Source organism: Silene latifolia, chromosome 6, assembly GCF_048544455.1.
Source record: "Silene latifolia isolate original U9 population chromosome 6, ASM4854445v1, whole genome shotgun sequence".
Classification (NCBI taxonomy): domain Eukaryota; kingdom Viridiplantae; phylum Streptophyta; class Magnoliopsida; order Caryophyllales; family Caryophyllaceae; genus Silene; species Silene latifolia.
This window is the reverse complement of record NC_133531.1, coordinates 93,575,203-93,596,508: the sequence shown is the minus strand read 5'-3', so window position 1 is coordinate 93,596,508 and position 21,306 is coordinate 93,575,203. Positions and strand designations below refer to the sequence as shown.

Below are 21,306 nucleotides of genomic sequence, written 5' to 3'. Positions count from 1 at the left end.
TGGACTCTTTTGAGATGGATTTGAGGCGATCTTTTACCTGTAAAATATGACCACGAGTGGATTTGGCGTAGGTGTTGGTAAGGATGGTCCATACATCATGGGAGGTGGGTGCTCGCATAACGAGGGAGTGGGTTTCAGGGGTCAAGGTGCCAAGTAAGGCGCCCTTGATCAATTGGTCTTGGCGTTTCCAGGTGTGGAAGGAAGGGTTGGTGGTGGCGGCTGTTTTGTCGGTGTCGGTGGGTGAGGTGATGGTCTCGGGTGGACAAGGGTGGGTGCCGTCAAGATACTTGAGAAGATCGTAACCAACAAGGAACGAAGCAACTTGATCTTGCCATTGCATAAACGTCAATGGAGTGAGTTTGTCGACCATGGAGAGGTTAACAAGGTAGAGTAGGACACTCGGTTCATGGGTGTTTTTGATAGTATTGCTCGAGATGATTAGGGTTTTGGGTGGGACGTTTTGTGTTGTTAGGATCGTAGGGCGATTGATACCATGTAAGGTTTATGAATGATTGAGTTTTATTGATAATCAATTCAAGCAATACAATGAGGCCTTATATACTAGAGATACATTGGAGAACAAGAAACATATTTACCCTAAAACTAAACGTAGTTTATTTTCGCAGTACGTTTTTTACTCATTTCAGTACTTTTTACGCCTAGCTTTCCATTTACATGCCCTTAACCAAAAAAAACCTAAAAACCTCTAAAAAAATTCTCCCAATTTCTAACGACTCAACTTATTAAGTTAATAAATTTTTCTTCGATTATAACTAATAAATTGAATATATATTATGTACTATTGTACTTAATTTGTTCATTGTAAATTATTGATCTTTTATTTTATTTTTTATGTTTATTTTTATAAATTTGTTTGTTATTTAGGGGCTGGGTATTGCTTAGGGTTACAGATTGGTTTTGGGTGGTAGAACAGGTCGGAGGCATGGGGCGTTGAGGTTGGCGAGGCGGCGTCGAGGGAGGGGTGGCGTGAGTGGTGATGGTTGGTGGGGGTACCGTGGTGTAAACGCGAGTAGAGGTGATTCGTTCAAATAGAAGTCGGGCCGTCAGACTGGGGTCGCCGGTTGAGAGAGGTGGCTGGTTTCGCCGTCAATTTATGGGGGCGGATCGCCGGTGGGTGGACGAGGGTGGCTAAGGGGTGGGAGAGTTTGGTGGTAGGTATGGCCTGGGGGTGTGGATATACGAGGTGCATTCTTCACTGTTAGTTCTTTATTTTTTGTCAATGCAGTACATCAAATTATCGGTTAGAAATGAGAGGGGTAATATGGTAAATAGTGTACTATGATGAGTAAAGTGTGTACTGTGTAAATCAACACCCAAACTAAACTAAGGTAATTACATAAGATTGCAAATAACAAATTAAGGAAATATAGATACAAGCAAGATTGTACGATTAAATATGGAAAGCTAAGATACGGAAATATTCCTAACAATAAGTTGTAAATAAAGGGAGTATTAAAGAGTGTGTGGTCATATTTAATTCAAAAAAGGGAATGGGAAGTTTAGTTTAAATCGTCTAAATAAGAGACGTGTAACCTTTAGTCTAGATTGGAGGGAGTATATCGGAGATAGAGTAACCTTTGGGTGAGAGAAGTCAAAACATTAATCAACTACTCGTATCAAATTCAAAAACTGACCAAAACCAAAAGTTTCTGACTGCGGCTTTGGCAACTCCAACAACATTAAAAAGAAAATATAACACAAGGTAGGTAATTATTCTGGTGATTCCTACTTTACAAAGATGATCCGCAACATGGTGCTCATTTATGGCGGCACATTTTTACAATTAAGTATATACACTTTAGCCAACATCGAGCAAAGAAGTGATAAAACGCCAAAACTAGAATCTCAGACAAAATGTCGACTCCCAATTTAGCCAATCCTATTTAAGAATGATGACAATATTCTACTCAGTTTAGTCCATCTTACCAATACGCCATCACTAATAAATACAACCAACCAATTTTGACTTTCCAGCGGAGAGCAAAAGCCAAAATGTAGTTAACTAACACACGTGGAGGGGTAACATACACACGGCTGAAAGATCTTCGCCACTCCATCAATGCCAATCTCCATAGAAAGACTAAACTCGGGAAAGAATAAGTTACCTTGTTCCTCTGGTAGCTCAATCGGAATTTGAATCATAAAATTCACTAGGACATGGCGTCATTACTTCAGACTCAAGAATCTGAACTACTCTGTGCATGGTAGGCCGATCTTCAGGAGCTGAAGAAACGCACTGCATTGCTATAGACAGCAGAGCGTCGAGGCTTTCCTGCTGAATGCCTTCACAGTGTTGATCTACTATATCTTTCTGTCTATTTTCTGTCACTAGAAAATTCAACTGCAACAAAATGTAGTATTAGTCACTCGAAAGTAGTTTCATATATCTGAAACTCTAGGGGAAAAAATAGGCACAAGCTTCATGGCATTTGAAACGTATTGATGCATATGAGTAAGAAGTACAAGATACATTTACATACTCACCGATCACTAGCAGATAATAGGTTGCTAGAAGAAGCAAACACATTAGGACCTAGGAATGCTCAATTTTTATAATGTCCATACATTTGATGATTTCTTGGGGGATATTTTGAAACAGGAGATAATCAAAAAGAGCATTTCCCATATTCCTTGAGGCATCAATGCATTTGATAATGCTTTGGGTCATATTACATACTTCGCATTTCTATGGGCTAAATTAACAGTGAAGTTTCTATACGATACTAGGAGTAATTGGGAAATAGATTACAACTGAACAGGATTTCTTACCTCCGTGGCTATACCTTCTACTGATCCTATATAAGATCACATTTTAATCAAAAAGACTATGAGTATTTAACTTTGAATCAATGTCCTCATACTATAGGCAATGTGAGATATCACATGGTTAAAAGCTGCAACAATGCCGCATTCATTGGCTCACAAATGAGATATGAAACACATATAAAGGCTGCAATAGTGACTCACTATAAAACACGAGCTCGATTCTATAAAATTATTGACAAGTCAAATTTGGCCAAAATGGATGTCCAAACACGAAATATATAACCTGTGGACATGAATCAACTTTTTTAACCAAAAGGTATCACAACTGCATATCCAACGAAGAGCTAAGTCTACAATATCAATCCCTCATCCTATCTCTAAATTCCGAATCCAGCTACAGCCTCACAAAAAAGTCACATGCCACTTTAACAGCAGCACTTAACTGTGAACTCCACGTGCACTTAAAAAGGAGATGTGCCACGTGCACTTAAAAAGGAGATGTGCAGGTATTTGGAACGCTTATTTGTGCAATTGCAAAAGTATTCTAAGTAGAGTAATCCATTAAGTAAGCTTCAACTTCCAGCTTCCAAGTTGCAGATAGCAATTATAACCTACAGCCTACAGGTTAAAAAATGCTTAAATTGGCTCTCTCCACCTCCTCATTTTTTTCTCTCTTATGTAATGACACTGCGACCTTAGTACAAGAAGGCAAAGCTTATATTTCCATCATCACCTTCGGTATCTATATCTTGGAAGTCTTGAAAGAAATCACTATGCATGTACACAGTACACAATTGCTAAAAAGTAGAACATTATGTGACAATTTCACAGTTCAAACTTCATATATCAGCTATAGAAAAAGATGATATAATTCAAAAAAAAAAAGATTGAAAATTACAGCAAAAAAATGGTAATTATCATACCCAGCCAACAATGTTCAGACCCTTCTCAATGAAAGATGCATCTGTTGGACGCTTGCCACTCATGAGCTCTAGAACAAGAACTCCAAAGCTATAAACATCAGTTTTTTCAGTTGCTCTGCCACTTTGCATATACTCTGCAGGCAAAGTAAAAGCAACGACATCAAACACCAAAAGAAGGCGTCCAATGATAGTCAATATAACTCGGGTTAAACAGTAAGCTGAGTGATACACACTTAATCCTACAAAACGCAAACAGCGACAGGCCATTCATTATTCAAGATTACATGAGTGACAGAGCACTAGCACATCCACCAATTGTTACAGCTGGAATGGGTTGTGTGGCAGAGGTGGTGTTTGGTCACAGCCTTGGTTCCTAGTCATTGATCATAAAAGCCCCCAAGGAATAATAGATTTTCAGGGGTATATCCCTAAACTAGAGTTTTTTTTTAAGAAGTATTAGCTTTCTAATGTTTTAAAAATCTACTACTACTATACCTGGACCAGGTTAGAAAACACTATCAAATGTCGATCCGAGCCAAAAAAAATCACTTGAAATGACGACTCTGCCCTCATTTAGACACAATCAAAAGAACCCTAAATTACCCCCAAAAAAAAAATACTTTCAACACTAATTACTTTCTACATCGTCACCACCATTATTTAATTTGCCCGGATCATAAATCCCAATCCATCAATTTCGTACAATTCATCAAACCTACCACAAAGAGAATCAACCTTGGGAAAACCCTAATTTCTTTGTATTTTGTCTTTGAACAATGAATGTGTAATTGACTTTGAACAATTATGTAAGAACTGTTTATTTGGCTAATAACTAATGTTTAATTTGGTTAAAAAAATTTGCTTTACTTAGATATTGTGCACACATGATTTTCTCAAGAAAACACTGTATTGCTAGGTTCATAATGTTACAATAGAAAATTGCTCAAGTCCCAACAATATTCATCACTTGAGCTTACAAACCTAACAAGAAAATAACAATATCCTCTTACAAAACTTTTGATACAATCTTAATAAAAGTGGATACAATGCAAAAAGAGTAATGAGAATGATAGATAAAAATTGCTAGGCCTCGAATCAGATTCAAAACAATGGAGGGCAGAGTAGTGATTTTAATGGAGGAGAGATGAATTTTAATGGAGGATAATAAGAAGTTATGAAGTAAGAGGGGGAATGTTATGTGAATGGGGGAATCGGAAAACGGGAAAAGAACACAAAACTTGAGATGACAATTCAAGATGTTTGAGTTTGGTTGCCTCAGATGACCATTTGGTAGTATTTTCAAATCCGAATCAGGTTCAGTGGTAGTATTATAAAAGGATTAATTGATAATCACTACCAACATTAAACCCCAATTTTGTAATCAATACCAAACTAAAAAAAGTTTTATAATCAATACCAATATATAGTCTCCGATCTATATTCACTACCAAAACCCATTTTCCGGTAACAAATAAATTAAATTCACCAAAATACCCTTCACATTAACTCCAACTCACTACCCTGCCTCAACCCACTACACCTATCAGTCCATCACCCATCAGGCCACCATATTCCATTCACTGAGCCGCTAACTTTCAAACCTTCCTCACCCAGATTCGGTGCCGAACCCGACTCCGCTGCACAATCAGCCGTCCTCCTCAATTCATTCTCCTTCACCACAATTCAACCACCATGGCTCTATCATTACCGTCTCCATCATCAATCATGCTGCCCGTCCGAAAACCCAACAGCAGCTGCCTCAACCACGCACCACCAGCATCTTCAGAATTGACCCATGATACCCGCCATTCGTGCTTCACCACCAGCAAACTCCACACTCGATTCCGGATAGCAGCACTCGCACCTCCAACTTTTTAGTCTCAATATCGCTCATCTCATACCGAAACCCAAACCCGAATCAAGAGATCCAAGTTCGACAACCATCGTGCACCACCGGACTGCTCTTCCTTACAATTCATACACTGTTGGTCGGAATTAGGAAAGGAGCGTGAAGTAGTGATAGCCGATAGGTGGTGTGTAGTGGTGAGAGGCCGGGGATATGCTTTGTCCGAGAGGGGTGGTGCGAGTGTGGTGACATGGGTGGAAGGATGGTGATCGGCGGAAGGGTGTGTTTACGGTGGTTAAGAGGATGATATGTGGGAGCTTACGGTGATATTTGCTGGCGGATGGAGTGGTTGTGGACGGGAATGTTAGGTCGTCAATGCGGAGGATGCTAGGTGTCACTGATGGTCGTGGCACGATTCCATCTGGGATAGTTGGTTGTGAGGGAGGGTGGTAAGTGGTGGGGGAGTGAGGGTATTCAGTGGAGAGTTAGGGTGGTTAATGGTGGAGTAAAGGTAATGGTGGGAGTGTAAGATAAGGGGAAGGGTATAATGGGTATAGAATACATAAAATTGGGCGAAAAATTTCAAATTGGCCTGAAAAGTTACTCTTTATATTTCTCTTAATTCTCTTCTCTTCTCTCTTACATATTCATCATCTACAAAGTTACTCTTTGTATATCTTCATCATTTCATCATCATAATGATGAAGGTTCATAGTTGGTAACTTTTAATGTCTTTAATTTTCAGTATCTTCTATTATCTGATTTTGTAGGTACACCAAACACAGGTAACAATATTTTGTCAAAGGAAGATCAAGGGAGGAAACAGGGAAGATAAATAAAGACAACGAGGAGGGGGGGACGATGGAAAACACCTTAATTAGACAAGAGCGGATTGTAAGTAACTAACAAACGACTTGTTCCAAATATCCTTACAACCTCAGATTCATCTTCCATATGGGTTTGCAACTAAAGCAAATGTTCCCCACGGATTAAACCAGCAAACACAAATGGCGCATTAAAAGCAACTTATATATAGCTACATGCGACCTAGGTTGCACGAAAACGGACACGGACACGGACACGGGACACGGGACACGGCACTCCGATTTTTTTAGGACACGGGACACGGCAAAAAAAAATCAATATACATATTAAAATAAGGGGGTGTTTGGTTCACGCGTGGGTATGGGTTTGGAATCGGGAATCATACCTGGGTGGTATCAGGTTGGAACTTGATACCTCATACCTTGTGTTTGGTTCAATTTTGGGGGTATGGGGTTAGAAATCAATCAAAGCTAAAAAAATCTTCAAAATACAATTTTTTTAATAATAATTTTTATACTATTAAATCATGTAGATAAAATTTAATTAAATAAAAATATAAAAAGTTTTTTTTTTATAATTTTTTTATCACTTTTTAATATTTTTAATTTGATACCATAGGTATCAATTTCATACCCACCCCCCTCCATGGGTATGAGAAACCCATACCTCATGGGTTTGAGGTATGGGTATGAAACCTTCATTTCCTTCAAACAAACACATGGTATGGGTTTGGTTCATTCTAAACCCATACCTCATACCTATATTGGGTGAACCAAACACCCCCTAAAGGGAATTTAAAGCCCATTACAACCAACATCTAAACGTCACAAGTCGTAAAACAACCAATATCTAAACTGTGTGAGAAACCAAATGGACCAAGTCAATTAGTCAGCACTCAGCAATCCGATTGAAATATTCTCCTCCACTAAAGTCAGACACCTACTCTCACTTCAATTAAATTAAACTCCAAAATCACTCCTCCAAATCTAAGTCATCTTAAATCTTCCGCATCAAACCTGGTACTAGTATACAATATTGAATTTTTAAAATCTTCCGCATTAAAACCCGGATTCCAGATAATGTTGTGTTGGTCTCTCACTTCAATTAAATTAATTCCCCAAATCTTCCGCATCAAAACCCTAACTCACAAAATTCCCCAAAATCAAACCCCCAAACTCCTCCCAAAATGCAACCATCCTCAAAATTCTACACAATTAGTCATTGTGACTTTTTAAAATCATTAACCTGACTGTGGTGTCGACGGACGACGACAACAGATCGGCGGCGACGGCAAGGAGCTCCTGTGTCGGCGGCGAGGGGAGGCAGTTGGTGGCCGTACGATGGAGGGTGTTGTTTTGAAAGGAAATTGTTAATGTACTAATGTCGTGAAGGAAATTGGGTTTTGTTGTATTGAAAAGGGCAAAAGTGCCGTGTCCACCAAATACGGACCGTGTCCGCCTATCTTGGACCGTGTCCGACACGCCTTCATTTAAAATAAAACCGGCGACACGGTTTTTGAAGTGTCCGACACGTTTGGAGCCGTGTCCTAGGCGTGTCTGTGTCCGACACCGTGTCGGACACGCGGAGGCTAAAAAAGTGGCGTGTCCGTGCAACCTAGCATGCGACGATACGAGTAACGAGGAGGACAGACGGAAATACTGGTTACAGTCAATCTGGCAAATCCTAAATGGCAATGTCAAGGTGAGTGCGGAAGGGAATATTTGATAGAATAAATATAAACTGATGCATAAAATATTTAAAATATAACTGTGTAATAAAACTCGCAGTATCTAATCAGTGTTGTCATTTCAGATAGCTCATCACTTCAAATCAAACAACAACAACAACAACAACAACATCAGAGCCTTAATCCCAAAATGATTTGGGGTCGGCTGACATGAATCATCCTTTCGAACCGTCCATGGGTGAACGCACGCCTCAAAATGCGAATAAAAAAGGGAAGATGAAAAACAAAAAGGAAGAACGAAAATGTAATGGAAAGTCAAGGTGAACTTAGGGGTTTTAAAATCGAATTCCGTCTTTCTTTCATAAAAACTTAAAATTTAAATCGAGAGAAAAGATTAAAACGATTTTTAAAAACCGAAATAGAGTTAAGGATCCGGAATGAACCAGGTAAAATCTATAAGAAAGTGGTTGGATCACTTCAAATCAAACGTCATATTATATTTGACGTTTTGATTAAATCATATAAACCCAAGGAAAACAAGGGTATTGTAATGAAGGGGACTTCCTTTTTTTTTTTTTTTTTTTTGAGTAAAAGAGGAATGAAGGGGACTTCTTGACCATGAATTAAATCAATATGGAAGTGTGAACAGCTAGGTAGTAGTTATTTCTCATTTGCTCACATGTTGGAGTGAGACAACAGTATTTTTAGCACTAAAGATGGCGGATACAAAAAATACAAACAAAAAAAATACATTCTTAATAAGCTGGATGAGAATTTTTATACAACCAACCTGGAGCAAGATAGCCAAATGTTCCAGCAACAATAGTAGTTATGTGAGACTCCTCATCCTCCAACAATTTGGCCAGTCCAAAATCGGAAACACGGGCATCTAAATTTGCATCAAGCAATATGTTGCTTGACTTAATATCACGGTGTATAATGCGTGGGGAGCAGTCATGATGCAGGTAGGCCAGGCCTTTTGCTGCTCCTGCTATTATATTTAACCGTGCATCCCAGTCCAGAGAATCGGATCTTTCTGTAAATTAATCATGCACTGATTAATAAGGCTTTATTTTTAAAGGCAACTGTAAAATCAAAATAATTCTTCACAAACCTCTGCAGGAAGGATCATTACTAAGACAAGAAAATGATATGTTATGAAACAACTAACTACTCTACATGATAGCTTCTGGCACTAACTAGAGCAATAAAGCCCTGCTTGAAGTCTTTCTAGACAATGAGCTCATGATATGAAAGAGAACTGTAAACCAAAATAATTCTTCACGAACTTCTATAGGAAGGATCATTACTAAGACAAGAAAATGGTATGCTATGCCAAAAGTAAAGACTCTACAATCTACATAATAGCTTAGAGCACTTGCTAGAGCAATACGGCCCTGTTTGAAGTGTTTCAGGACGATGAGCTCATGATATGAAAGATTAGGAATCTGTACAGCTATATCTCTGGTAAGAAGCATTTTATGCTCTGATCCTCACGAATCCCACTATAGAGTAAAGGCTTGAACGCCCATTTCAATGTCCCCCCCTCCCCTTCCTACACTATACAACTCCTTTTAATGTTGAATCTTAACTAACATCAATATAGCTTTCAGTGGTATAATTGAATAAATGTGTAGTCACACAATATGTTGCTCGGACTCTTCAATATTACCTCGCGTACCCGTGCCTTATACTCGACATTCGGACGTGAGTAGGACACTCGGACACCTAATTTTAGACTAAAAACATGAAATGTTTTTCATAAAATAGACGAATCCAGCACTTGGACATGCACCCGTATCGAATACTTGTAACCGAGACTAAGCAACGAGGTCACATGCACTATGCCTTCCTCCTTCGTTAGTACTCTAACCATCCATATCAAGGCAGCGTGATATTTAATCTAAGCCTAAGGAAAACATCACACTTTAAGATGTCGCTCAATGCTACATAATGATAGGCTTTGTGAAAAATACAATCACCATTTCAAGCTAGACTCTCAGTCTGTTAAGAGTCGGCGCCAATATATCAATCACAGCCAACTAGCAAACCGTACACAAAGCTCGCACGTACTAGGCACTAAACACGACTCATGAATACGTCTTTGGGAAGTATAAGATATTTAGGTCTAGACGTTAATCCTTCAGGTAAGATAACACTTCAAGTTAAACACTGAAGCATCTCTTGTGTCTCCATATTGGGTCTCATCAGCGCACGAATAAAAGCATGAGGACTCATACGCAAATCCTGGCTCCAAACAGTGTTATCCATCTCATACACCAAACACAGACAGCTAGACACTAGCAAGCTAGATAAAATGAACAGATCAAAGCAAGATTTAAATAGTCAATAATATGCAAAGGAGATCATCATGAAATCTGTTGCTGTGAAGCAATATAAACACAGATTATTAGCCGAAGTGCAATTAGAGATAATAACCAATCTTACCATGAAGTGCTTCATCCAAGCTACCACCAGGTAAGTAATCATAAATTAGTAATTTTGACAAAGGTGAGTTGCAGTATCCACGTAAATTCACAAGATAACGATGTTTGATGCTCCCTAAGATTTCAAGCTCTCGTTCAAAGAATCGGTCAAAACCGTCATTCACCTTTACAATCCTCTTCAATGCAAAGACACTTCCATCGTCCATGGCCAGCTTATACACAGTTCCAAATCCACCAAAACCTATTATGTGTTCATCATTTAAGTTTTCTAATTTCTTAATGATGTCTTTTGAAGAATATGGAAGGTCCCCGTGAAACATGACAATTGATGCACCTGTAGCAACGAGAGTGTGTACTTTAACGCGAATAAATTTCAAATTTCCCTCATATCTCTAACAAAATGGGTAACAGGGAAAAAGTCAGTAAGCCAGAAAGCACCTCCACTGACATCCATTGCAAGACCTTTAGCATCATTTTTACCAAGCTTTTTGTACAAGAAACATCCCCAGAAGCACATTAATGCCACGAGAAGTAACGCCCCAACAGTTGCAGAGGCACTGATAAAAAGTTGGCCAGGATACTTCTTCTTTGAACCTGGGCCACCATCCCACGCATCATAAGATCACAATTAATGCATCTCTAAAAGAATCAAAAGAATTGTCACGAAGCCAATAGATCAATTCTGCTGATGTTAAGTCAACTGCCTTGTGTATATTAATATCCAAATAAATAGACTGAATAGCAACACATGTATAGTGAAATTACCGGGACTGGAACTACTAGAATTTGCATTAGCTCCTCCATTAGTATCGCAAACGACATTAATTTGCTGACCGCAGAGGTTTTGGTTTCCAACGAAGCTGCATAAGAAAATAATATTTAGAAACATTACTTACCTCCTTGATTATGGCTGCATTTATTTGTACGAAATGTAACAGCAAAGTGATCCTCTTCAAGAAATACACTGATTAAGTATAGTGGAACACTAAAAGGTCCTGTAGACGTTAAAATTCACATCACAGCATTTTTGAAAAAAGAAAAAAATAGAGAACTTGGGAAGTCCAACTAGTAGAACCTTCCAGATGGTACTGAACATCTCACGCAAAAAAAGAACAGGGACATAAGATGATGAGGATCTACACGAAAGTGGGACCATACACATATAAGCCTTCATTTACTACGGCACTCCGTGACATCATAACTCCAACTCTCAAGCACAAAATTTTTCTACTTTGCTCAGTCTCAACCCCAGAAGCATAAGCTTCTATTACAAAAAAAAAAAAAAAAAAAAAGCCAAAAATCAACTTGAAACTTCTAACAGCCATTCTTCATCATCAAACCTCAGAAGACTCTTAATTTTTGAAACAATACTATTAATTATCAATTACATAGAACAGCCAGGACAAAAAATAAGAATAATAGCAGATTCAAAAACTTTTTGCAATACGGATTTGTGTTTAACATGTACAACAATGAAGAAGTATTAAACACTTAATCCCAAAATGATTTGAAGTCAGCTAATAAAAAACATCGTGTGGAACCATCAATACAGGATGGCAAATAAACAACCAAAAAAAAAAGAATAAGAGAAGGGAAGACAAGATCATAAAACAAAGCAAGGTTCCCGGAAACTATAAATGGGAATAGAATAAAATGACAAAAAAAAAAGGTGGAAAAGTTGGATGAAAGCTAAGAAGAGAATCGGATGGGAAATGTGGGAATGGTAATTAAGAGGAAGACATAATACAGGACATTGTAAGAGATTACAAGGAAATGATTTAATGAGAAAAGTTTTTTGAAAAATCAACAAAAGAAAAGTACAAACTTACAAACTACAAATAAATAAGTAAATGTTGGAACCCGTGAACCACATGAGCATTCCATACCTTCCACTCTCTCAACGTCATGTTCTCATAAAACCCAAGTACACTCATATTGCTTTCGATGAGTATTATCCAATGTTTTCTAAGGACTCCCAATCATCCCACCCTCTCCAATACCCCCCTTTTGGCTATATTTTCTTTAAATCTGAACTCTGAAGTATAATTATATTACTTAAGTACTATACTACTATCTACTGTTGCCTAAGCACTTCTCTGAGTATCTCATCACTTTCCCACTATTGAGTCTCCTAACCAGTGTAGCACGTCGGTTACTTAACTACTTTGGCATTATTCCATCATCTTATATTCAATAGATTCAAACTCCAATTTTCTTTGTAATCAGTTTACTCCTATCTTACATCCACCATATTACAAGCATTTCTGAAACATTCATCATATAACATGACATTCTTTCACAATTTCACTACAGGCTATTTCCCAATTTATCTATGGGCCAGTCATGATTGCAGCTGTGAGACTCTCCTACTTCACCCGATTGGCTTTGATTCTACAAGTCACATCGCTATCCAATTCTCTATTTTCTTACACCAATTCCTAAATGGTAAAAAAAAAAAAAAAAAAAAAAGTATGGACCTTCCATTGTATGTCTTAATGTCAATAACAATATTTCCATGGATGGACTTTCTCAGCTAAAGCCCTAAGTACTATTAGGATAACTTTACAATACACCTTCTCCAAGTCATATTAAACCATATGCAGATCACTAGTCCAATCCCAATTGTTACCCATTATCTTGCCTCCATCTCAGTCAATATTTTCTCACCATAATTCCACATAGGTTCTCCGAGATCTTTACACAACTCCTTAACCTTCTTTTAAATTTGGTTACCAAAAGTATGCAATTTGACTCGTTACTTTGATTTCCTGATAAATGGCGCAAACTTTGCACTTAACATTTATTCTTATAAAGAGGGGTCAGAGCTATCTTCCTCCACTTCAATGGCAACATGGCATTGTTGAAATGTGTTATTGGCCACATCTCTCCCCTGAACAAATGCAAACCTCAAGAGGTATACCATCAGTCTCTTGTGATTTTTATAATCCCGTCTTTTAAATGTATAAGGTTTCTTGTAACTTTCGCGCTAGAAACCCATCCTACCTTTTTTCTTCTCCTATAGCCCTCTTACAATTCTCTCAGTACACATCCCTCCTATATTTCGCCAATAATCTATAATTTTTTCTTCTCTTATAGCCTCTTACAATTCTCTTAGTACTCATCCCTCTTATATTTCGCCAATAATCTATAGCATTCTCACTGGTTCTATATCGCTTTCCTCACTCATTCCACCTATGATGTCTCCTACGTAATAGCATGCTTCCAACTTCCCCTATTTTTCCTTTTGCCACTTCCATTCTGATACGTTCCATTTTAGTCCGAGCTGAATCTACGTACGTATTCAAGCTCTTGGTCAGAATACCCAGTGACTATATAAGCCAAATTTACTTTGTGGAGGATCAACGCACTAAAGAGAAAAAATATCCTTCAACGTTGACAAGCATTTCAGCCAGTACTAGCACTCAAAGCAATGCTCTCAATGAATTAGTCATTAGCCCTATCTCGAGGGTTTTACCATTCACATACTATATCGCACATTTTTGGGAAATTCACTAGCTCTCACATTTTTAGTTTACCTTTTCATATGAAAGTTGTTTGAAGCACACCAGCAGAAATTAAACGTGGGACAAAACCAAATCAACAATCGACAAGAAGATAATAGAAAAGAGATGCACCTACAACTAGAAGAAATCATACCAGCTGTAATGTGAGCTCTTAAAGAAAATATACAAAGCAAAACAAAGAAAAAAGATAATGCATGAGAGTAGAACAGGAAACTTACGAGTCCTCAGAAAACCTGCCAAGGATTCCATCTGATGGTATGACCCCAACCAAAAAGTTTGAAGACAAATTCCTTCCAAATTCAAGAGCCAAAGATGTAGAATTTTAGATAAGGCTTTTTAAAACTCTCATACATGACAATTAGAGCCTATTCAGATACTTACAATGAAATGAGCTTGTTTAACTGTTCAAGTGAAGGAGGTATTGATCCTCGGAGGGAGTTCTTTGAAATATCACTATAAGAGGAATAAGAAAAGAGATTTACTTATAAAATACAGAGGAAACTACGGCTGGAACAAATCAGCCTCTGAACTTAACACAGGTAAACGTAAAAACCAAACGGTATTAGTTAGAAACCTCATTGGAAACAATCTGTACTGAGCTAAAGTTTTCATTCCTCAAGAACACCCTTCACAACAAATGATTACATAGGAGACTCAACAAACTTACAGATATTGAAGTCCAGTAAGATTTCCAAGCTCATCGGGAATCTGGTCACTCAAATAATTGCCTTGCAAGGATCTGTAAACTTGTAGAGAAAATTATTAGTTCGCTGTGAACGCCCAAAAAACCACACATTGTTACATCAGTATTTCTAAAATAGCCAAAACCTGAAAATTTTATGTTCCCATCAACGACAATTAAGACCCAAAATTGACATGAAGTTTCTCATCCAGAAAACAGAAGACCAAAAAAGACGCATTCACTTTTCCTTCCAACCACCTTTTCAGCTTACATGACCATTCTTACATACTAAACACCACAAGAGAACTAAGAACTTGATGAAGCACTAGTAGGTGATTAATCAAGTGGCAGAAACAGCCAATTAATGAACTACAAAAATTTGGAGGTCGTTAAAAAAAAAAAATTCCGTAAGCCATACAGTCGTACTTGCAAACTTCTGCAGTTCCGTACCTTGGCTACTCTCATACACTAATATGAATATATGATATAGTAACCACCTGTTTTACGATAGTTTTAAAAAAAAAAAATTACCGTAAGCCATATAGTCGTACTTGCAAACTTCTGCAGTTCCGTACCTTGGCTACTCTCATACACTAATATGAATATATGATATAGTAACCACCTGTTTTACGATAGTAGTTTTGCTGTCATTTAGTAAGTCAGTTGCAACCTGATAAGGAGAGCATAGTCGCACTGATGTTGTGCTTTAATTTTAACATTACAGAACCTGGAATCAGAATCCTTACACTCTATCCATACAGCAATACCAGGAACCCTCACCCTCCTAACTTCCTATGCACGCTTATAAGGGTAAAGTAGACCATGGACCATTGAGCTAGCACGGCCCCAACGCAACCAAACCACTGCCAAAGCCATGGCTAAGGCACGATAAATTTCCAGACCGGCACAGCCCATCACAGGTCACAATTTTTCAGCAAAAATGACTCAGTCGTCCAACCCATCGACAGACCTGTTGGCAAGACCCCGATACGATATTTGCATCTTTCCAAATTCAATAATACTCTTCAACTTGCCTCAATATCTCTCCTCGAATCTCAAAGTTTCAATTTTTCGGTCTCTTTGTTTTCAGAATCTTATTTACTCAATTTTCAATCTCTTTGTTTAATATATTTTTCACATTTCACCAAAAAAATAGTTTGATCTTTCAAAGTCAAGCATACTGCAGAAAGAAAACCTGTAGTATTCTGTTGAAAACAAAGAAGATTGTAAAACCTCTTATTTCACATCTCCCATCATCAATAAGAAATAAGCTTGCTGATCAATGGTCAATGTTGCCTATTCTTTTATTTCTAGAAAACTACAAATTTCACCCTTCTACTCCTAACGAGGGTTCAAATTATAGGGTAAAGACAAAACCAACATCACTAAAATACAGCTGGAAAAAAAATAACAGAATTGATAACTCCGTGACTTACAGTGCTTGCAGCTGTGTACAGTTGCCCAGTTCTGAGGGAATTTTCCCATAGAAAGTATTGTCATTAAGTGATCTGCAATATAAAATTGCGTATTTATCAAATTCTGGCAAATTATAAAGAGGTTTCAAATTTTAACCCAAAGGTAAATAAGGCCAACAGTTAAAGTCAACAGTAATACGTACAAAATCTCCAACCGGTCAAGTTTTCCAATCTCAGGTGATATTTCTCCAGTCAACTTGTGATGAGAAAGATTCCTGGATGTCGAGAAGAAATAACACCGATCACTTATAAATCAATAATATAGACAACATTAACTCAAAGTGTGACGCGTAGCAAATTCTCACAATTACAACAAACAATGAAACACGGGCACACGCATACAGGAGATGTCAGTATTGAGAGATTAGGGAGAAGAAACAGTAAGTACGCTCACGAGTATCAATGCAGTATGCATGACGAAAAAGATGCATGATTGCATGAACCTCCTAAGAAATAATGAAAAATGATTTCAGAACTCAGGCTTCTCACTTAGGATAAGGAATTCACAACTTTAGACAAACACAAACAACTACAAGCATCAGAAGCAGTAGAGCAAGAGCTCCTTGATGATCAGATGACTATGTCATCCAAACCACTGAGGAAATTCTTTACCTAAAGCCATACGATAAAGACTATATATACAGAAAATATGAAGATGTGTGGCTTATCAAACACTAATCAATTGAGTGTCTTATCCCATACCAGAGATCACATATGTCTTATCTAAGAAAAGATGTCATTTTTAGCAAATTGTCGGAATTACGAAAGTAACAACTCGTTGTCACTCATAATATAAATTGTATTAAATCTATTGATAATAAATACGGGTGCTGATGCCTAATAAACATTTTTTGTCGGATTTGAAATGCCAATCTGGCCATCTAGGTGTATCTTTTCATGAGGAGACACAAGTAATGTGTAGATCTTGCATATGTAACAATATCTTCACAATGTCCATTTTCAAAAAAAATTCTTCCATTTTCATCAAACATCATTCCATGAACCTTATAATAACAAGGCCTATAGCTAATACAACAACATATATTTTTGTTACGGCTCAAATAAGCCACTCAACCACTGTAGTATTCCGCAAAACATTAAAATGGCAAAAAGCATCTGAAAACATTAAAATATATACACGGCACTACCTAAGCCGTGTAATAAAAAGGAAACACTCCAGCAAGGTCAATAGACTAACACTTACAAATGTATGACTCTCCTGGATTTAGCATCACAGGCCACTCCTTTCCACCTACAAGGATCTTCATCTTCAGGTCTCCATCTAAGAAGAATGCCATCTGAGCTAAGACCCTGTCTAAAATTAACGAGCGCCTGGCCTACATGTACACAAACAAAGGTCTTGAAGTTATACTGCTCAGATAGTAGAATTGAACAAAGTGAAATAAGATTACTCTGCATTAGAAAAATCAAAGAGTGTCTTGAAAAACAATTCCTAAACATGAACTATCAGCATACTCTTAATTAAAATACTGAAACACGATTAGAACATTACCTCATTGCCTCAGAGATTAGGGATCGGATGCAAACAACTTTTCTCTTGTGGTTTACAATTTACGCAGAAGTTCTTTAATGACTCCTAACTAAAGTTTTGAAGTACATCCATGAAAGCAGGAATTTTATGATGCCAAATGTGTACACCGCCTAAAAAAGGTTAATCGAAAATGAAGTACCAACTAACAGTTGTTTCTCAAACAACTAGACATAAATGCATCAGCTGTACGTTCAGGACAGCTACTTTGCCCTCACAGACATCAAAAATTATATGCAACCTTCTTAGTTTTTTTCTAATATGTGCCCACAAAATATTCCATTGGTTGCCTTTTCTTATACTTCCAAAATTAAAATTATATTGGCCTGTAGGATGTAGCCAAGCAAAGCCAGATTTAATTGTGCAGCACTGCACTGCAGCCTTACAAAAAGTTTTTTTATGATTATCTACTTTCTTAGAGCAAATATCTGTTGTGGTGCTTAGGATGACTATCACTAAGGCACTACATCAAAAGGCCCATGTCACGACATGGATAGTACAGAGTAATTGATTTTGAGGTTCAATGTCTTTAAAGTTCTCTACAATGTGTACTATTGAATATAAGCATCTGAGAATTCTATTAAACATTAATGGAAAAGTTGAGAGGTTCTACGTGAAATGCTTATATATAGGTACTGGCACGATGTAGCAGTTTTAGCGATAGCACAGAAAGAGCGCAGTAATTGCTTGGCATGATTAGGGATACTTATAAGCAGGGTGGTGAAATAGTCTATAATGCAACACCAATTCCTCCACGCAACAACAATCTATTTGGTGTCATAAGTTATACAGAGGCGATAAGGCATGATAGCAGGTAACACAATGGAGAGAAACTAGGGCCTCACAAAGTAGAGAATCCTTGCTTCTTTCATGGGATTACTGGGATGATTTTTCATTTCACCTACTACACTTTCCACGCTCCAACCAGTAAACTTACTGAAAAAGTAGAGAAAGAACTGAAAGTACTAAGTAAGCTACTGCATCTCATGTCAGTCACTAAGAAATGATTTATCCACTCACTAAAAGAAAGAATTATTATTTTCTTTCCAAAAATAATGCTTAACCTAAGAAAAGGCTTAATTAAAGTTTCCCCTTCCCACATACTGCTCATTTCCAAACAAGCCATATAGTTTCTGAAAGACTCCGTAAACAAAAAACAAACAAAAAAATAGGATAAGAATACAATACATACCATCAGGACTGAGAGCACTACTACCGTTCAACAGAATACATATAATTACAGCAAAAATGTTGCAAAGGTGACCAATTTTCAGCTTAACAATCTCCATGGCAGAGAAAGTAAAGCATGATATAATGGCAGTATATCATCTGATATACCCTCTTTCAGCTTCCTTTAGATCCACGTGTATCGCCATGAAAATTAATTCCAACCAACTGCTGCATAAGATGCAAAAAAAAGTTATCAGCATCACCACAACAAATTTGGTTTGAAACTCTTTAAACATGCAAAACAAATTGCTAGCTTAATACTATTGGTGCTTATATAAGACTCTAGCCTATAGGCTAAAATGATTTCTAAGACACGGATTTCACACAGAAGCCTAAATATTTAATTTATCTATGGTAAGAGAGGAACAATGCACAAGACTTCTTAGTTGTCACAGGAAACTCAAACTAAAGGCACCAAAAGCATTTGCAAATTGCAAGCCACGAAACTCTTGTGATATCATAAAGAAGTGAAAACTAAACTAAGATCAACATGGTGAAAGGAATACCCTAGGCTATCACCAAGGCTATCACCGGATAAAGTTAAATCGTACTGCCTCCATCCAAGTTCCTTTTTAGTCCATTGCAAAATAATCGCCCTGTTTCTTTATTTAGTAAACTAAAATAGTGAACTCCTCAATCTATCCCTAGCTTAATACTTAGATGTTGGGAGGGAACGGAAACGTTGGAAAAGGGTGGCAGGAATCTCTATTTTTTTAAATTGTCAAATTCAAGGAGTACTAATAACATTTAATCACTAAATATAAATCTTAAATACTCAGTATGATATTTAGTCAAATGGTGACAATATAAATGGGGTGGACGGAGTCCGTAAAGAACTATGAATAGTTTGATGATGACAAACACCGAGTAAAAATACTCGATTGAACCCTCCCCTCCTCAGAGTATTTAAAGTCGATCAACTCTACCATACGTCCATACTCATACTCTACCAACTTTCGAGCCCATGAACAAACTACATGAAATATAAGTAAACGCTGCGAATTCTACCGCCATTTCACCATTTCCACATAAATTTTTCAGCTCTAAAATAATATCTCACTACCTAACTCCTAATTCATAAGCTCTAATACAGTAAATCAGCTAAACACTTGAAACAAACCTCACAAAAACACATATTATCATCCCAATTTCACAATGATTCATTAACTAAAAGCTGAAACTACAAAATTTGAGCTAAACTTAAGCATGCATAAGTGTATAGTGCAAACGCAATTGAAAACACAGATTAGAAGAGCAATTATTAGCCAGGAAAGGCAAAAAAAGAGAGAGAATTACAGCGTAATAGGGCGAAATCTGAGATGCAATTTAGCTGTATCACTAAAATTGCATCTCAGATAAATTAATTGAAGAAACGCAAGATTCCGATGAAATTAATGGATAAAACGAGGAATTGATGATCCCGAGACGACGCTGACGATGATGATGATGACGCCGACGATGATGAGAAAGAAAGAGTTGAGCTTAGAGTTGAGTAGAGAGAGTAGATGCTCTTTTTGTTAAGTGAGGAGTGAGATAGACCAATGGAAGGAGTTAATTGGCACGTGCAAAGCCGACATTCCGCACGTATGCCCCACGTCGGTAACATTTTCATGAGAAATTCTTGCATCCTCCTAGAGGACGTCCTCCCTACACTCAAAGGTGAATTTTATAATATTTAATTTCCACTTTGGTGCTCCTCCTTTGTGTGTAGGGAGGATGTCCTCCGGGAGGACGCAAGAATTTCCCCTATTTTTATTCTTCTTAATTTTTTTTCCGTATTATTGAATTCAGTTCAACTTTATTCAAAACAGTTAATCTTTTCACAAATTAACTTTTAACTACAATTCCATTCATTCAACTCAACTTTATTCAGTTCAGTTTAATTTAGTTCATCTCTTATCAGCGAAACTAACAGGCCCAAACCGCTCTCATCCAAAATTATGATCCAGGTCATGAGAGAGGTGGATCATGTTAATTAAAATTAAAAAAGTAATAGAGAAATTAGGATGATCTCTTTCGATAAACTTTACCCATTTGATAACAAATGTCATCATTTGATTTGTTGGACACAAAAAATGAGGAAAAAATAGGAGAGAAAGTTTAGTGGCTACAAAATATAGGTGGTTCGGGTTGAAAACAATCAAGTCGCTCGGCGTTGCCAGTCAACACGCTCCTTTCGAATGTTTGTTGGATGAATGTCTCTCTACCTCTACCTTCGAACGGTCCCTACATACGTAACACACAGGGCCTCGGGGTGTCCCGAGGGGGCCATCTCTGACGCCCAAGTCAGTCAGGTAACCTCAGATATTATCCGAGACCTTTGGCGTGAGG

The 21,306-nt window shown here is 37.5% G+C and overlaps 1 protein-coding gene across 2 annotated transcripts; it reads right to left on the bottom strand.

Moving 5' to 3' along the window:
• Positions 1-1,700: 1,700 nt before the first annotated feature.
• Positions 1,701-20,500, bottom strand: LOC141587001 (LRR receptor-like serine/threonine-protein kinase FEI 1). 2 transcript variants are annotated; one of them, XM_074408411.1, is made up of 14 exons: positions 20,272-20,500; positions 18,938-19,143; positions 17,401-17,533; positions 16,340-16,411; positions 16,158-16,229; positions 14,707-14,778; positions 14,421-14,492; positions 14,258-14,329; positions 11,281-11,375; positions 10,954-11,109; positions 10,517-10,849; positions 8,859-9,104; positions 3,711-3,844; positions 1,701-2,362 (listed from the first exon to the last, which is right to left on the bottom strand). In XM_074408411.1, the coding sequence occupies exons 2-14, from the start codon at positions 19,032-19,034 to the stop codon at positions 2,144-2,146; spliced, it is 1,773 nt and encodes a 590-aa protein (XP_074264512.1). In that variant the 5' UTR covers positions 19,035-19,143; positions 20,272-20,500; the 3' UTR covers positions 1,701-2,143. The 2 variants fall into 2 exon arrangements, with proteins under 2 accessions (XP_074264512.1, XP_074264514.1); XM_074408413.1 differs by having other exon boundaries at positions 18,938-19,140.
• Positions 20,501-21,306: the final 806 nt, after the last annotated feature.

What these genes read in the sequence shown, in the direction of transcription:
- LOC141587001 (XM_074408411.1), bottom strand. Translation starts at nt 19,034, where the DNA reads ATGGAGATTGTTAAGCTGAAAATTGGTCACCTTTGCAACATTTTTGCT. An exon ending in TTAAACAAGCTCATTTCATT is followed by an intron (nt 14,330 to 14,420) that starts GTAAGTATCTGA and finishes TGAATTTGGAAG; the next exon opens with GAATTTGTCTTCAAACTTTT. An exon ending in GGCAGGTTTTCTGAGGACTC is followed by an intron (nt 11,376 to 14,257) that starts GTAAGTTTCCTG and finishes TTTCTTATGCAG; the next exon opens with CTTCGTTGGAAACCAAAACC.